The sequence below is a fragment of the Staurois parvus genome, unplaced genomic scaffold (assembly GCF_062004578.1).
Source record: "Staurois parvus isolate SC_StPar_1 unplaced genomic scaffold, SC_StPar_1.0 ptg002683l, whole genome shotgun sequence".
NCBI lineage: Eukaryota > Metazoa > Chordata > Amphibia > Anura > Ranidae > Staurois > Staurois parvus.
In genome coordinates this window covers 38,016-55,172 of record NW_028320479.1, presented here as the reverse complement: position 1 = coordinate 55,172, position 17,157 = coordinate 38,016, and the positions used below count along the sequence as shown (strand labels likewise).

Below are 17,157 nucleotides of genomic sequence, written 5' to 3'. Positions count from 1 at the left end.
GGGCTGAGGGGAGAGGATGTAAGAGGCGGGATAGAGAAAGAAAAGGCGGGGCTGTGAAGTAGGTAATGGAAAGAAAGGGCGGGGCGAGGCTGAGAGTGGCAGGTTGGGGGAGGATCGGGGCGGGGCGGAGCTCCTGGCAGGAAGTGTCCCCTGTCCGGCTCTCAGTGACACCATGGCGGTGTGGACTCGAGCCTCCCGCTCGGGGCTCCTGGAGCTCCTCCTGCAGGATCACTGGGTGCGGGTCCAGGCCGAGCTGTCCGGGGAGAGTCTCAGCCTGACCTCGGAGGAGGAGCCGGCGCCGCTAAACGGGCTCAGCAATGGCCCAGAGCCTGACACCCCCCGCAGGGGACCCCCCGGCCGCTCCGGGACATCCGACTGCGGCTCCGAGTCGGGACTGGGCAGCCCGGGATCCCGCTTCCCCGCCGACAGCCCGGAACCGGTGAGGAGGGTCCGGGTGGTGAAGGAGTCGGGCGGGCTGGGAATCAGCATAAAGGGCGGCCAGGAGAACAGGATGCCGGTCCTCATCTCCAAGATCTTCCCGGGACTGGCCGCCGACCACAGCCGGGCTCTGCGGGTGGGAGACGCCATCCTGTCCGTCAACGGGACCGACCTGCGGAGCGCCACCCATGACCAGGCGGTGCAGGCGCTGAAGAAGGCGGGGAAGGAGGTGACCCTGGAAGGTGAGGAGCCGAGACACCTACCGCGACCCCTCCCACTACTCCACCCACATACCTACAGCGACCCCTCCCAACTGCTCCCCTACCCCTCCCACTACTCCACCTACCTATCGCGACCCCTCCCACTACTCCCCTACCCCTCCCACTACTCCACCTACCGCGACCCCTCCCACTACTCCACCCACATACCTACCGCGACCCCTCCCACTACACCTACTTCCCTCTCGCTCCCATCCACCTATCCCTCCCACTACTCCACCCACCTACCTCTACTACACCCACCTACCGTGACCCCTCCCACATACCCACCTACTTCCCTCCCATCCACCTACCTACCCCTCCCACTACTCCGCCCACCTACCGCTACCCCTCCCACATACCCACCTACTTCCCTCCCATCCACCTACCCCTCCCACTACTCCACCTACCTACTGCTACCCCTCCTACATACCCACCTACTTCCCTCTCGCTCCCATCCACCTACCCCTCCCACTACTCCACCCACCTACCTCTACTACACCCACCTACCGTGACCCCTCCCACATACCCACCTACTTCTCTCCCATCCACCTACCTACCCCTCCCACTACTCCACCCACCTATCTACCTCTACTCCTCCCACATACCCACCTACTTCCCTCCCATCCACCTACCTCCCTCCCCCCACGCTTCTCCACCCACCTACCCCCCATCCAACTCCCTACCCCCCCACCCACCTACATACGGCTACTCCACCTACCTACCCCCCCATCCTACCGCTACCCCTGTCACATACCTACCGATACTCCACCTACCCCCCATGCACCTACCGCTACCCCACCCACATACCTACCTACTTCCCTCACCCCCATCCACCCTACCTACCCAAGTCAATATTGAACCCTACGGACTAAGACTGGGGGGGCCATTAAAGGTCATGTGTGTGGAAAGGGCGGGGCCAACTCAATATTGAACCCTACGGACTAAGACTGGGGGGCCATTAAAGGTCATGTGTGTGGAAAGGGCGGGGCCAACTCAATATTGAACCCTACGGACTAAGACTGGGGGGCCATTAAAGGTCATGTGTGTGGAAAGGGCGGGGCCAACTCAATATTGAACCCTACGGACTAAGACTGGGGGGCCATTAAAGGTCATGCGTGGGGGGAAAGGGTGGGGCCGACTCAATATTGAACCCTACGGACTAAGACTGGGGGGCCATTACAGGTCATGTGTGTGGAAAGGGCGGGGCCAACTCAATATTGAACACTACGGACTAAGACTGGGGGGCCATTAAAGGTCATGGAAAGGCCGGCAGCCCAATACTTTGCGCAATATATTATACCTACCTCATTCCTATCTACTGCTACCCCAACCACCTACCTACACCACCTCCACTCCCATCTAATTATCTCTACCACCCCCAACATACCTACCCCTTTCCTATCTCTACCCCACCTATCCACCTATCTACACCTCCCCCTACCTACCTTTCCCCTCCTTCCTGAGCGCCACCCATGATCTGGCAGTGCAGGTGCTGAAGGTGGGGAATGAGGCTACCCTGGAAGGTGTGGAGCCTAGATATCTACCTATACCCACCTACCTACCTCTTACCCACCTACCTACTCCCTCCCTACCTACACTACCCCCACTTACCTATCTCTATCACCCAAACCAACTACCTCCCTTCCCCTCCTACCTACCTCTATCCCACCTCCAGAGTGCCAATCATGACCAGATGGTGCAGGTGGGGAAGGAGGTGACCCTGGAAGGTGAGGAGCCGAGACACCTACCCCCTTCCTACCTACCTACCACCACACCACCTACCCATTCCCCCCCCCACCTGAGGAAGGTGAAAAGTTCAGTAAATTGTGGACTCGGGTTTGCTTGGTTGTGTTTATTATCTTTCATTTTTTAGCCAATTGGATTGTTTCATATATGGTGTCACAAGTCCTGACTTCACTCATCTGCTGTTTGTTTTGTGTCGTGAAGTATAGAAGCCGGAGACAGCCAGGCGATTGGCGTTTCCAGGTCAGCACTGGCCACCTCCTGATTTCAGATAGTTCCCCTGGTGGTGATCACACCAACGATTGATCGATTTTGTTGTCATTTGTGGGGGTTGGTGGTTCTGGAGTTATTACATGTGAGCACATCTGTGTTTCTGTAATCCCTGACTCGGTGCCAGGCTTTGTGGGAAGGTTTCCCCACTCTGGGCCCAGTAACCGATGAGGGGTCCTATGGGGGACATCCTCCCTTTCCTGAAAGCTGCCCCTATTGTAGTCGTTCAGCGATGCCGCCATTTCTTACGGTGGAACTTCCCCGTCACAACGTGATAAATAATGAGCTCCATTCCCAAGGCGGTGTCTTCTGGTGAACCAGATTCATAGGAAAGCACAGAAAATGGGCTGCAGTGCGTCCCTGAAATCCACACAAGTGAGGAAATCTACATTCCACAAGTCATGAACCTCTATGGAGCACGCTGGAGGCTGAGGAAAGGTCGTCCTGAAATACATGGAAAGGCTTTTCTACAACAGAAGTACATGGATGATATATTGGTACATCGGGAACTCGGCCTTCAGCACAAATCCAGACAATTCCCACATAGAATACAACTGACTGAAAAACCTAAAATAGTTTTCAGTGGATTTCTGTGACCTGCAGAATCAAAAGGTGATTAGAAAATGATTTCCTCGTTGGAATTTCCCAATTCATGAAATAATCGCTTGCCTAGAATTTTTATTGGCACAATATTGCGGGAAAAGTGATTTTCCAGCTATTTTGGAACCAGTATAAATGATATCTTTTGTTTTTCTGCCCTTTGAAAGTCACGAAGGTCCAACTGCATGGATTTCTGTTGTGAGAGAATTCTGGGACTGAGAAGCTGGAGTGCAAAATCGCTTTCCGGTTCAGTAGATGTGACCAAAAAACAGGACCCCGCTATAAAGTTCATTTGTCACATGTTGAAGCAATCCTTGGCTCCCGAGATCCACGCAGCTGAAGTTAGGTTCAGATCTTGACTGTTAAAATACATTTGCTCCTGCCCCCTCCCACGTCCTGAGTTCCCCTATTGGTCAGTGAAGGGGCCCATCACCATACAGGACCAATAAAGGAGCTTGGAACATGCGAGTTTGTGAAACCAAGCTCAGCCTGTAAAGGGAATATTCAGATTTGCACATAACTTCAGCTGTTTGTTAATGATTGTGGTATTTGGATGTCACTGGAGGAATCCTCTACTCAGCCATTGTATTCATTATACGTCAGTCTTAATTACTCCGATTTTCGGCTGCTTTACTTTAACACTTTCTCAGCCAGGCCTTCCCCTCAGTCCAGGGACCGTTCATTAGATGGATTTGCTGAGATGCTTTGTCAGAATACTAATCGGTTTTAATGTGACATTAATATCTGACACCTCCCTGGGAAAGTCCGTGTGCCTTTATCTGCAGGGTAATCCCGTTGTATCGGGAAAAGCAGAGGAGCGAATACACGGCGTAATTAGAGCAAAAATTGGCCATATTTGGGCAAAATTTTCATCCAATACAACTGCTCTCTGTTTAGCTGTTCTCCAACTCAACTGGTGGCCGCGGAGGGGCGCCTCTGGGGTGGTGGCCGCGGAGGGGCGCCTCTGGGGTGGTGGCCGCGGAGGGGCGCCTCTGGGGTGGTGGCCGCGGAGGGGCGCCTCTGGGGTGGTGGCCGCGGAGGGGCGCCTCTGGGGTGGTGGCCGCGGAGGGGCGGTGGTGGCCGCGGAGGGGCGCCTCTGGGGTGGTGGCCGCGGAGGGGCGGTGGTGGCCGCGGCGGGGCGCCTCCTGGGGTGGTGGCCGCGGCGGGGCGCCTCCTGGGGTGGTGGCCGCGGCGGGGCGCCTCCTGGGGTGGTGGCCGCGGCGGGGCGCCTCCTGGGGTGGTGGCCGCGGTGGGGCGCTCCCACCCACTGGTTGCTCAGTTTTTTGCCTGGGCTTGCAGTGATGGGGCCTTCAGATGTCAAAAGAAATCATCTGTACTGAGATAGACTGCCTTTGCCAGCCGCCATCTGAGAATGCTGGTTGTCTGCGGGTTCCATATTTTCTGAGTTGCTGACCCGGGACAGAGATGCAGATTAGAAGGTCAGACCTCTCGATCTGCATACAGCGATTGGTCGTATCGGCAGCGTCCTACAACTAATGTATAGAGAGGTTCAACCGTCAGAGGTGCCGAAGTCCATCTTGGAAATGGTCTCCTGTAATCCCAGCACTTGGCGAGGAGGGGTCAGCGCACTGTAAAGGCTGCCTTCCATGGCTCGAAATTTGACAAATTCCTACAGAATTGGCCCAAACTGAGGCCATGGCTGCACCTGTTGGCAGCACCCGGCTTGACATAAATTGCCTAAAGTAGAACTACACTTTATTTTTTTTTCATTTTGGATGGAGTAAAGGAGGGTTAGAACACCTGCCATATATTTTATTTTTCCATCTGCGTCCCATTGTGGAGCTTTCCCTTCAATTCCTGTCCCATAGCAAAAACAGGAAGTGAGAAGAAATCCTTCCAAAGGGAGCAAATCATTGGTTGTCACCAGACCTAGTGTTCCCATTAGAAGATGTTCCCTCTAGTGATGACCTAAAATTTATGATTTTCTTTCACTCTTGGTGATAACAATAAACAGAAAAAATTGAGAGGGTGAAATAGACAGCAATAAAAACCTGACGATGTTCTAATCCATCTCCATTCAATCCAAAACTAAAACAAGTTTTGCTCTTCGTTACACTTACATCAACATTTGGAAGGAGCCGGGTGGAAAATTGTTGGACGAACTTGGACATTGTGACCACATCCAATCATTAGTCAGAAATCCTCACAGCATTTGTGAAAGACAAACAAACATTGGTGAAAGAATGGGTCGCTCTCAGGAGCTCAGTGACTCCAAGCGTGGTCCCGTGATAGGTGGCCACCTGGGCAATAAGTCCATCCGGGACATTTCCTGGCTACTAAATATTCCACGCTCAACTGTTAGTGGGATTATAACAAAGTGGAAGCAACTGGGAACAACAGCCACTCAGCCACCAAGTGGTAGGCCACGTCACATGACAGGGCGGGGTCAGCGCATGCTGAAGCGCACAGTGCGCAGAAGTCACCAACTGTCTGCAGAGTCAATAGCTAAAGACCTCCAAACTTGGTGTGGCCTTCAGATGAGCCCAACAACAGTGCGTAGAGAGCTTCATGGAATGGGTTTCCATGGCCGAGCAGCTGCATCCAAGCCTTCCATCACCAAGTGCAATGCAAAACGTTGGATGCCGTGGTGTAAAGCACGCCGCCACTGGACTCTAGAGCAGGGGAGACGTGTTCTCTGGTGTGACCAATCGCGCTTCTCTGTCTGGCAATCCGATGGACATGTCTGGGTTTGGTTGTGGCCAGGAGAACAGTACTTGCCTGACTGCATTGTGCCACGTGTAAAGTTTGGTGGAGGGGGGATTATGGTGGGGGGTTGTTTTTCAGGGGTTGGACTTGGCCCCCTAGTTCCAGTGAAGGGAACTCTTAAAGAGACATTTTGGACAATTTCATGCTCCCAAGTTTGTGGGAGGAGTTTGGGGATGGCCCCTTCCTGTTCCAACATGACTGCTCACCAGTGCACAAAGCAAGGTCCATAAAGACATGGAAGAGCCAGTTTGGGGTGGAGGAACTTGACTGTCCTGCACAGAGTCCTGACCTCAACCCCATAGAACACCTTTGGGATGAATTAGGGCGGAGACTGCGAGCCAGGCCTCCTCCCCCGACATCAGTGCCTCCTCCCCCGACATCAGTGCCCCTCCCCCGACATCAGTGCCTGACCTGACAAATGTGCTTCTGGAAGAATGGTCCAACCTTCCCATAGACACCCTCCTAAACCTTGTGGACGGCCTTCCCAGAAGAGGCAAAGGGCGGGGCCAACTCAATATTGAACCCTACGGACTAAGACTGGGGGGCCATTAAAGGTCATGTGTGTGGAAAGGGCGGGGCCAACTCAATATTGAACCCTACGGACTAAGACTGGGGGGCCATTAAAGGTCATGTGTGTGGAAAGGGCGGGGCCAACTCAATATTGAACCCTACGAACTAAGACTGGGGGGCCATTAAAGGTCATGTGTGTGGAAAGGGCGGGGCCAACTCAATATTGAACCCTACGGACTAAGACTGGGGGGCCATTAAAGGTCATGTGTGTGGAAAGGGCGGGGCCAACTCAATATTGATCCCTACGGACTAAGACTGGGGGGCCATTAAAGGTCATGGGTGTGGAATGGCCGGCGGACAGATACGTTTTCGCACCATAGTCCCGTGTGTGTATATATAATATATATTGTGCACCAGCCTTGAACCCGCAGTCGCCTTGGTTACAGACGGCATAGAACAGCGAGTACAATGCTGAAGACATTTTCTCCTCCTTTTTGTGACGCTTTCTCTGGGTGAAATGCTCATCGCGGCGTTACACAAAAGGACATAAAAACAAATGACACAAAATAGAATTAAATAAACCCAGAAGGCAATTTAGATGGAACCTTTGCTGAGAGAATGTGGGGACTGCCATTGATAATGGGTGTAAAGCTGAACTCCAACCAAAACGTTGCAGTTCTGAGCAGAGAAGGGGGAGAGCCATTGTCAGCTTGTGGTCTAAGCCCTCATTTATTTGCCCCGTGGTCAGGACAGGAAGTGAGGGGAAATCCTTTGTGGGGCACAGATGAGAACATTGGGTAGAGTGGGTAAGGGGCAGAGCTGCTGATTGCGGCCTGTGCCTTCCAGTCCTGGTGGCAGTTGCCATATGTTATATTGGTGTCATAGGAACAGGAAGTTAGATGAAATCTCCCCAATGGGGTCACCAAAGTATTTCATCTTCCAAAGTCTGTCCAATACTTTAAAGGCCATCTGTGAGGTACAAGCCTCCTAAAGTAAACCGAATACTTCTGTACCGTTCCGGATGGAACCCAAATCCTCCTCCATTTGTCTCCCCCTTCCCCCTCCAAATCCTCCTCCATTTGTCTCCCCCTTCCCCCTCCAAATCAACTCCAATTCTGTCTCATCCTCCCCCATTTGTGCCTCGCGCTCATCATTCATTTTCAATAGCACCTAAAACGCAGTGCGGTTCTGCCATGATTATTGCCCAGAAGAAGCTCCTGCGCTTTTTTTGGGAGACCAGCTTCGCGTGATGCGGTTTGCCGTAATTGCATCATGTGACATTCACAACAGAACCACATTTTAGGTGCCATTGAACATAAACGGTGCAAATGTCACAGTGATTTGGGGTCACGGGCAGAATTGCAGCGATTCTGCTCACAATACAAAATGCCCAGATCTGACCAGAGCCTAATACTTACCCGATCCCAATCCAGCGAAACACGGGAGCCTCACCTCTCCTGGGTTTCTCTCTCCTCATTGGCCGAGACACAGCAGTGGGAGACATTTTCTATCAATCACAGCCAATGAGGGGGGACGGGATTGAACAATGCTCTGTGTGTCGCAGACGCACACAGCTGGCTCAGGAGAGAGCATGCATGAGTGCCCCCAATGCAAGCAGCTTGTGCTAAGGGCACCCATCAAGGGGGAGGGGCCACAAGCACTGACAGGGGACCTGAGAAGATAGGAGCTATGCTATGGGGGCACTTGACGGGGGAGGAGCCAGGAATGCTATTGGGGGGTTTAGAATCCACAATACTAGTACTTCATATATGCAATATCTTTTTTTTTTTTTTTTTACATATATATATTTTGTGCTAATACTTTTATAAGGATCTTTTTGGAGCACATTTTTATTTTGTTGTGTATTAAATGTGTTATCTCGGACACACTTACATAGTTAGTCTGGCTGAAAAAAAGACAAAAGTCCATCCAGTCCAAGCATTTAAAAAAAATAAGTTCTAATCCTCCATCCACAGTGGATCCAGAGGAAGGCAAACAACCCAGCAAAGTACGATCCAATCTCCTCCTGCAGGGGAAACCATTCCTTCCTGATCCCCCGAGAGACAATCGGATATTCCCTGGATCAACTTTCCCTATAAATATTATTTATTTCAGGTCCTTATATATCGCCGTCAATGTACTCCGCGCTTTACATATATATTGTACATTCCCATCAGTCCCCGCCCCCGAGGAGTGTACAATCTACAGTCCCTAACCCTCGAGGGGCATTCAATCTACGGTCCCTAACCCTCAAGGGGCATTCAATCTACGGTCCCTAACCCTCAAGGGGCGTTCAATCTACGGTCCCTAACCCTCAAGGGGCGTTCAATCTACGGTCCCTAACCCTCAAGGGGCGTTCAATCTAAGGTCCCTAACCCTCAAGGGGCGTTCAATCTAAGGTCCCTAACCCTCAAGGGGCGTACAATCTAAGGTCCCTAACCCTCAAGGGGCGTTCAATCTACGGTCCCTAACCCTCAAGGGGCGTTCAATCTACGGTCCCTAACCCTCAAGGGGCGTTCAATCTACGGTCCCTAACCCTCAAGGGGCGTTCAATCTAAGGTCCCTAACCCTCGAGGGGCGTACAATCTACGGTCCCTAACCCTCGAGGGGTGTACAATCTACGGTCCCTAACCCTCGAGGGGTGTACAATCTACGGTCCCTAACCCTCGAGGAGCGTGCAATCTACGGTCCCTAACCCTCGAGGAGCGTGCAATCTACGGTCCCTAACCCTCGAGGGGCGTACAATCTAAGGTCCCTAACCCTCGAGGGGCGTACAATCTACAGTCCCTAACCCTCGAGGGGCGTACAATCTAAGGTCCCTAACCCTCGAGGGGCGTACAATCTAAGGTCCCTAACCCTCGAGGGGCGTACAATCTAAGGTCCCTAACCCTCGAGGGGCGTACAATCTACAGTCCCTAACCCTCAAGGGGCGTACAATCTACAGTCCCTAACCCTCAAGGGGCGTACAATCTACAGTCCCTAACCCTCGAGGGGCGTACAATCTACAGTCCCTAACCCTCGAGGGGCGTACAATCTACAGTCCCTAACCCTCAAGGGGCGTACAATCTACAGTCCCTAACCCTCAAGGGGCGTACAATCTACAGTCCCTAACCCTCAAGGGGCGTACAATCTAAGGTCCCTAACCCTCAAGGGGCGTACAATCTAAGGTCCCTCACCCTCAAGGGGCGTACAATCTAAGGTCCCTAACCCTCAAGGGGCATACAATCTAAGGTCCCTAACTCACATACATACATACATATACTAGGGCCAATGTAGACAGGAGCCAGTTCACCTCTCAGCATGTCTTTGGAGTACCCGCAGGAAACCCACGCAGGCACAGGGAGAACATGCAAACTCCAGGCAGGTGGTGCCGTGGTTGGGATTCGAATCAATGACCCGCGTACTGCCAGGGGGAAGTGCTAACCACATAGCCACTGTGCTGCCCATATATCCAGTTATATTCTGTGTATCCAATAAGAATCCAGGACTTTCCTCCAGCAATCCACTGAGCTGCCACACCCACCTCTGGAGGGAGTCTATCACATTGGTGTATTGTCACCCTTTGCCTGATGTATGAACATGCGTCGTGTTCTGGTGTAAATGGCATGTGCAGTAGATCTGGTGATTCTGCGCACACGGATCTCTTCTCACATGTAACGTGTTCAGCTTTAGGGACTGTGCTTGCAGCAGTGACGGGGTTAATGTGTTCGGCTCCCCCAGCTGGAAGCATTTAAACATCTGGAGGGCCGGGAGTGGCGGGTCTCCAGGCGCAGGGCGTGTGGCTGTGTAATGCGTGTTTGGAGGAACATGCAGAGCACAGTACAGGCACTGAAATGTGTGACGGCAGAGACTGCACACTTGTGAAATGGAAGGTATTTGGGTAGGTAGGTTGTCGTAGGAAGGTCCCACCTTCATGATGCTGAAGGGCTCATTCATATCAGGTGCTCTAAACCTCTTTGATCTGTATTAAGGCGCCATACATGGATCGAAGTTTAGAAGGGACGGGACGAATTTCGGTCCATGTATGGCCAGGCTGGTTGTACAGAAGGTTCTGACTTCCATTCAGCTGCCCTGTTTGGTTTTTGCTGCTGGATTGGCACCGCTGGCTGTTGCTTGCAGCACTGATCAGAGTAGTTGAAGGCACGGGGGAGGATTCCCCCATTAATTTGTGGGCGGGGGAATCGGGTCAGTTCAACCTGCTGGATAAACGAAAAACAAAAGTGAACCCTCTGAGGGCTGCTTAGAGACTCCACAGAAGGACTGTGAGAACCGCTTCCGGCATGCCTTGGTCACGCCATACATGTGCATTATGTATCAGAGCGGTGCGTCCCAATGTGCTGCAGCACAGAGCGAACGTTATGGTGGTGTTGTGGACGATGTGATGTGTTGTAACCGTACATTGCGGCATGCATGCACAACGCACGCCATAGTGCGCCATCTGGACCTTCGTGCCAGGTAACGGAGACGAAAACGTGGCGAAGTTGATGCGTTTTCCATCAACTGAAAAAGAAACCTACAGACCTATTTAAAGGGCCGGTATCCTGTATTTTCAGAGCCGACACGTTGCGGGACATTATTGTAAAGTATGGCTGTCACATTGGTACATGATTGGTTAGTTGGGGCACATTCACACCAGAGTAGTGCAGATCCGCGGACACACGTGAGTACACCCCCCCCCCCCCCCGGAGCCGTGTGCTGGCCGCCATAGAAGTGAATGCAGCACCAGCACAGTCACATGTCACAGTGGAAATGCAATTGACGTTTTTGAGTCTTTATAGTTCAGGTATCAGATAGTGAAGTGCTTTGGGCTGACTACATCAATCATTGCACCTTGTGAAGTGTATATCCAGCCATTGTCCAGGTGTCCCCCAAACTCCATCGTCCCCTCATATCCCAACATCTGCAGGGAGAAACCGCTTTTATTATTCTGTGACCTCCTTATTGCAGGGGCAGCTGACGGGAGTCTAGTTCCTACTGAGGTGGGTACACCCCCAGAACTACATCTTCCGAGAGCCCTTTCCTTGCACACAGGTTGGCAGGTTCTTGGGGGTCACAGCTGCAGCACTATTTTGCTGGGATAGAAATTCAATGTGTGAACATGGAGAGGGACAGAAGGGAGGGGATGGGAGGGGTCCTGCTGTCCGGCAGGCCTGACAACACTGGTTGGGATTTCAATACGGTGTCAGATGACACAGGAAGTTGGGTATTTTATCTTCGGTACTTTTAATCTGCAGACCTGGAATATCAAACGGAGACTGATGTTCTTTTCTGTTCTCCAATTACAAGATGCTTTATGGAGGGGCTTGTATCAACCGAGTCCAAATAAGGTGACGTCACGGCGCATGTGTGCCATTGATGACTTTCTCCAGCCCTGTAATTGAAGGTCTTTACCTGGGTACAGACTTGTGGTGCTGGAGGAATAGTCTGCAGGAGACTCTGATCCAATGATCAAAAAAAAATTTTTTTTTGGAATTCAACTCTAAGGAAACCTTGTACCTTTTTGTTTGTTTTTGTTTTTTTTAGGTCATGGCACACCATGTGATGATAGCCCTCCCTCCACCACAATTCAGGACCTGGCACCAATCAGGAGGTGTCAGTACAGTCACATGGTACCTGGAAACCCCCTTAAAGTGACTGTTTCCGATGTGTGGGGACGGAGTGTGTGTGTGGGAGGATTTTTTGGCTTTTTTTAAATGGCTCTCCTGGTTTTATACACAGAAAAGTCAATATAAAAACATAACATTTCTGTAGTTTTTTTTTTTTTTCTTTTGTTTGTTTTGGGCATTTCTGGATTGTTACCATTTGCTTCAGTTTCCAGCCAGCCCTGGCCTTGCAGACGTCGTCCTCTGCCTGTGGCTCAGGGGATTAGTTGTGGCCCCTCGTTAATGTGTGATCACCTATTATTGGATTACAGTGTAAATATGTGTAAAGCCACACATGGTCCCACCCAGGGGTCCCAGCTCTCCGGTCTGCTTCCGTCAGCGGTCTTTTCTCATGGCTGAACCTGATAATCGTGTGCAGCCTGCAGAGGCCCCTGGGTGCCCCTTTTCGCCGCATGCCTGTCCCCCTTTCCTGCGCCCCTCCACTTGTTATGCCGTTCTTCTCCCTCTCTGCCTTATATGGACTCTGTCTGTAATCTTTCCTTATTCTGCAGCAAGCAATATAATCTCTGGTTAGATAGCAGATTAACCCCCGGACTTCCAGCAGGAGGGGGGAGGCCAGGAATGGAAGACCTCCAATCACGGCGCTGTCATTCCTGTGCTCCTCCAATCACGGCGCTGTCATTCCTGTGCTCCTCCAATCACGGCGCTGTCATTCCTGTGCTCCTCCAATCACGGCGCTGTCATTCCTGTGCTCCTCCAATCACGGCGCTGTCATTCCTGTGCTCCTCCAATCACGGCGCTGTCATTCCTGTGCTTCATGAGGATTTGGCTGCTCTAGGAAGGCCCGTTGCCTATTTGTACACATCTGTGGAAAGGTTCAGCTAAATGTCAGTAAATCTGTATGTAAGAGAATGGTGCCGACCAAAGAATTGGAACCCGCTGACCATTACGCACACTCCCCTTCTTGACTCCAAAGTCTGCCGGAGACCTGGTCCTTCCAGGTATGAAAGCATGAGCCCTCCAGGGTGTGGTGCTCAGGGCTTAGTGGCCTGGAGGAAAAAGGCACCGGCATCGTCCACTGAGGGGGGGGGGGAAGGCACCATCATCGTCCGAGGGGGGGAAAAAAAGCATTGTCCACCGAGGGGGGAAAAAGGAACCGGCATCGTCCACCGAGGGGGGGGGGGAAAAAGGCACCGGCATCGTCCACCGAGGGGGGGGGGGGGGAAGGCACCGGCATCGTCCACCGAGGGGGGGGGGGGAAGGCACCGGCATCGTCCACCGAGGGGGGGGGGGGAAGGCACCGGCATCGTCCACCGAGGGGGGGGGGGGGGGAAGGCACCGGCATCGTCCACCGAGGGGGGGGGGGGGAAGGCACCGGCATCGTCCACCGAGGGGGGGGGGGGGAAGGCACCGGCATCGTCCACCGAGGGGGGGGGGGGAAGGCACCGGCATCGTCCACCGAGGGGGGGGGGGGAAGGCACCGGCATCGTCCACCGAGGGGGGGGGGGAAGGCACCGGCATCGTCCACCGAGGGGGGGGGAAGGCACCGGCATCGTCCACCGAGGAAGGGGGGGGGGGAAGGCACCGGCATCGTCCACCGAGGGGGGAGGAAGGCACCGGCATCATCCACCGAGGGGGGGGGGGGGGAAGGCACCGGCATCGTCCACCGAGGGGGGGGGGGGGGAAGGCACCGTCATTGTCCACCGAGGGCACCAGCATCGTTCACTGAGGAAGGGGGGAAGGCATCGGCTTCGTCCACTGAGGGGGGGGAGGCACCGGCATTGTCCACTGGGGGGGGAGGCATCGGCATTGTCCACTGGGGGGGGAGGCACCGGCATTGTCCACTGGGGGGGGAGGCATCGGCATTGTCCACTGGGGGGGGAGGCATCGGCATTGTCCACTGGGGGGGGAGGCATCGGCATTGTCCACCGAGGGCACCAGCATCGTTCACCGAGGGGGGGGGGGGGGGGTTGGTCGTGGTGATGTGGTATCGTCTGACTTTTGCAAAAAATGAAACAAACTGGCATTCAGTAGAGAATTGCATGTATTACATGTTGTGTTTGTAGCTGATCAGTGTGTTGCGGCTCGCACATCGGTGCCCAGGATCCGGCGCCAGGTCTGGATGGAGATATTGACCTTCTGTCTCGGGTCTGGAGGAAGTAAAAACTGGGCTACAAGTGCTGTCGCTGCACTTGTGCCGTCTCAGAGTGTCTGCCGTGGTGGCTGATGGGACTCGTGAAAATCAAACAAAGTCCATGCAAAGGCCGATAACAAGAACCCCCTACAAGTGACTGACGGTAAACCTCTCCAGATACAACGCAAAACCATGAAGTGCAGCGAGAAAAAGACACCTCACCAGTGTCCAGTGCAAGTTATAGACCCGTCCCCGAGATATAAAGTGCAAATATCACATACAAACTCATCAACACATCAAAGTGTAAAAATCTGTAATGTCCTTCTCCGTGTGACACCATGTTTTGTTTTTGTTCCCGCTCTGTGTTGTCGTCGTTCTCCGTGTGACACCATGTTGTGTTGTGGTTCTCCATGTGACACCATGTTTTGTTTTTGTTCCCGCTCTGTGCGGTCGTTCTCCGTGTGACACCATGTTGTGGTGTGGTTCTCCATGTGACACCATGTTTTGTTTTTGTTCCCGCTCTGTGTTGTCGTCGTTCTCTGTGTGACACCATGTTGTGTTGTGGTTCTCCATGTGACACCATGTTTTGTTTTTGTTCCCGCTCTGTGCGGTCGTTCTCCGTGTGACACCATGTTGTGGTGTGGTTCTCCATGTGACACCATGTTTTGTTTTTGTTCCCGCTCTGTGCAGTCGTTCTCTGTGTGACACCATGTTGTGGTGTGGTTCTCCATGTGACACCATGTTTTGTTTTTGTTCCCGCTCTGTGCGGTCGTTCTCCGTGTGACACCATGTTGTGGTGTGGTTCTCCATGTAACACCATGTTTTGTTTTTGTTCCCGCTCTGTGCAGTCGTTCTCTGTGTGACACCATGTTGTGGTGTGGTTCTCCATGTGACACCATGTTTTGTTTTTGTTCCCGCTCTGTGCGGTCGTTCTCCGTGTGACACCATGTTGTGGTGTGGTTCTCCGTGTGACACCATGTTTTGTTTTTGTTCCCGCTCTGTGCGGTCGTTCTCCGTGTGACACCATGTTGTGGTTCTCCATATGACACCATGTTTTGTTTTTGTTCCCGCTCTGTGCAGTCGTTCTCCGTGTGACACCATGTTGTGGTGTCATTCTCCGTGTGACACCATGTTGTGGTGTCGTTCTCTGTGTGACACCATGTTTTGTTTTTGTTCCCGCTCTGTGCGGTCGTTCTCCGTGTGACACCATGTTGTGGTGTGGTTCTCCATGTGACACCATGTTTTGTTTTTGTTCCCGCTCTGTGCGGTCGTTCTCCGTGTGACACCATGTTTTGTTTTTGTTCCCGCTCTGTGCGGTCGTTCTCCGTGTGACACCATGTTGTGGTGTGGTTCTCCATGTGACACCATGTTTTGTTTTTGTTCTCGCTCTGTGCGGTCGTTCTCCGTGTGACACCATGTTTTGTTTTTGTTCCCGCTCTGTGCGGTCGTTCTCCGTGTGACACCATGTTGTGGTGTGGTTCTCCATGTGACACCATGTTTTGTTTTTGTTCCCGCTCTGTGCGGTCGTTCTCCGTGTGACACCATGTTGTGGTGTGGTTCTCCATGTGACACCATGTTTTGTTTTTGTTCTCGCTCTGTGCGGTCGTTCTCCATGTGACACCATGTTGTGGTGTGGTTCTCCATGTGACACCATGTTTTGTTTTTGTTCCCGCTCTGTGCGGTCATTCTCCGTGTGACACCATGTTGAGGTGTGGTTCTCCATGTGACACCATGTTTTGTTTTTGTTCCCGCTCTGTGCGGTCGTTCTCCATGTGACACCATGTTGTGGTGTGGTTCTCCATGTGACACCATGTTTTGTTTTTGTTCCCGCTCTGTGCAGTCGTTCTCCGTGTGACACCATGTTGTGGTGTGGTTCTCCATGTGACACCATGTTTTGTTTTTGTTCCCGCTCTGTGCGGTCGTTCTCCATGTGACACCATGTTTTGTTTTTGTTCCCGCTCTGTGCGGTCGTTCTCTGTGTGACACCATGTTGTGTTGTGGTTCTCCATGTGACACCATGTTTTGTTTTTGTTCCCGCAGTGCGCTTCTTGCAGGACGTGTCTCCCTACATCCAGAAAGCTTCCCTAGTTGGCGATCTTCCCTGGGACGGTTTTGAACTGACGGATCCATCACACAGCGATACATCTGGCTCCCCCAAACATGGCTCCAGGGACTACAAAGTCATCCCCTTAAAAATGTGCTACGCGGCCAGAAACCTGAGCATGTTCGACCCTGAGGGCCGGTCAGTGACCATGTGTGCGTGATGCAGCTGTTTCTGTGTGTCATAAGAGGTACGTCATGTGTACCTCTCCTCTCTCTCCTTCTTACGGCCAGATCTCTTCCAGGCTGGTGGAACTGCGCTCTCCTGATGGGTGTCACTCAATCGTTCTCCGGTGTCGAGACTCCGCCTCCGCGTTGTCCTGGTCACAGGCCCTGCACAATAACGTCACGTCGCTGCTGCCGCAGGTGCTGGCGGAGATGCAGTGCATGCTGGGAGCTGCCAGCGAGGACCTCAGGCACTTAGGCTGGGTGGCAGAACAGGTGAGCCTCACTTCCTTCCTTTATTATTGCTGAAATTGGCCCAACAGATGGCCAGATGTGACAATTTTCCACAGATCTGATTGTTACCGGGTGGTCAGTAGATCTCCTTATCCAAGCACACAGCGTTCATTCATTCATTCATTCTATCAGATTAGTAACCCTAATAGGAGGGACTGATGGAGGCGACTGTTCCTGACCTCCTTCTGAAAATGTGAATTGCCTGGCAGTTATGCTGACCACCTGTGTTCAGCATTGGAATTAGTCTTTCAGGGAGATGTGAGCCCTGTCAGTGAAATCATATGGAAACCTAAATATGTTGTCACCTCCTAAC

The 17,157-nt window shown here is 52.6% G+C and overlaps 1 protein-coding gene across 2 annotated transcripts in view; it reads left to right on the top strand.

The window, feature by feature from the left end:
* Positions 1 to 126: 126 nt before the first annotated feature.
* Positions 127 to 17,157, top strand: part of LOC149429958 (beta-2-syntrophin-like) — a 34,147-nt gene continuing 17,116 nt past the window's right edge. For both annotated transcript variants that reach the window (XM_089666312.1, XM_089666313.1), the window contains exons 1-3: positions 127 to 680; positions 16,326 to 16,527; positions 16,631 to 16,826. In XM_089666312.1, the coding sequence (XP_089522438.1) occupies positions 173 to 680; positions 16,326 to 16,527; positions 16,631 to 16,826 (906 nt within the window). In that variant the 5' untranslated portion in view covers positions 127 to 172. The remainder of the gene's footprint in view (positions 681 to 16,325; positions 16,528 to 16,630; positions 16,827 to 17,157) is intronic.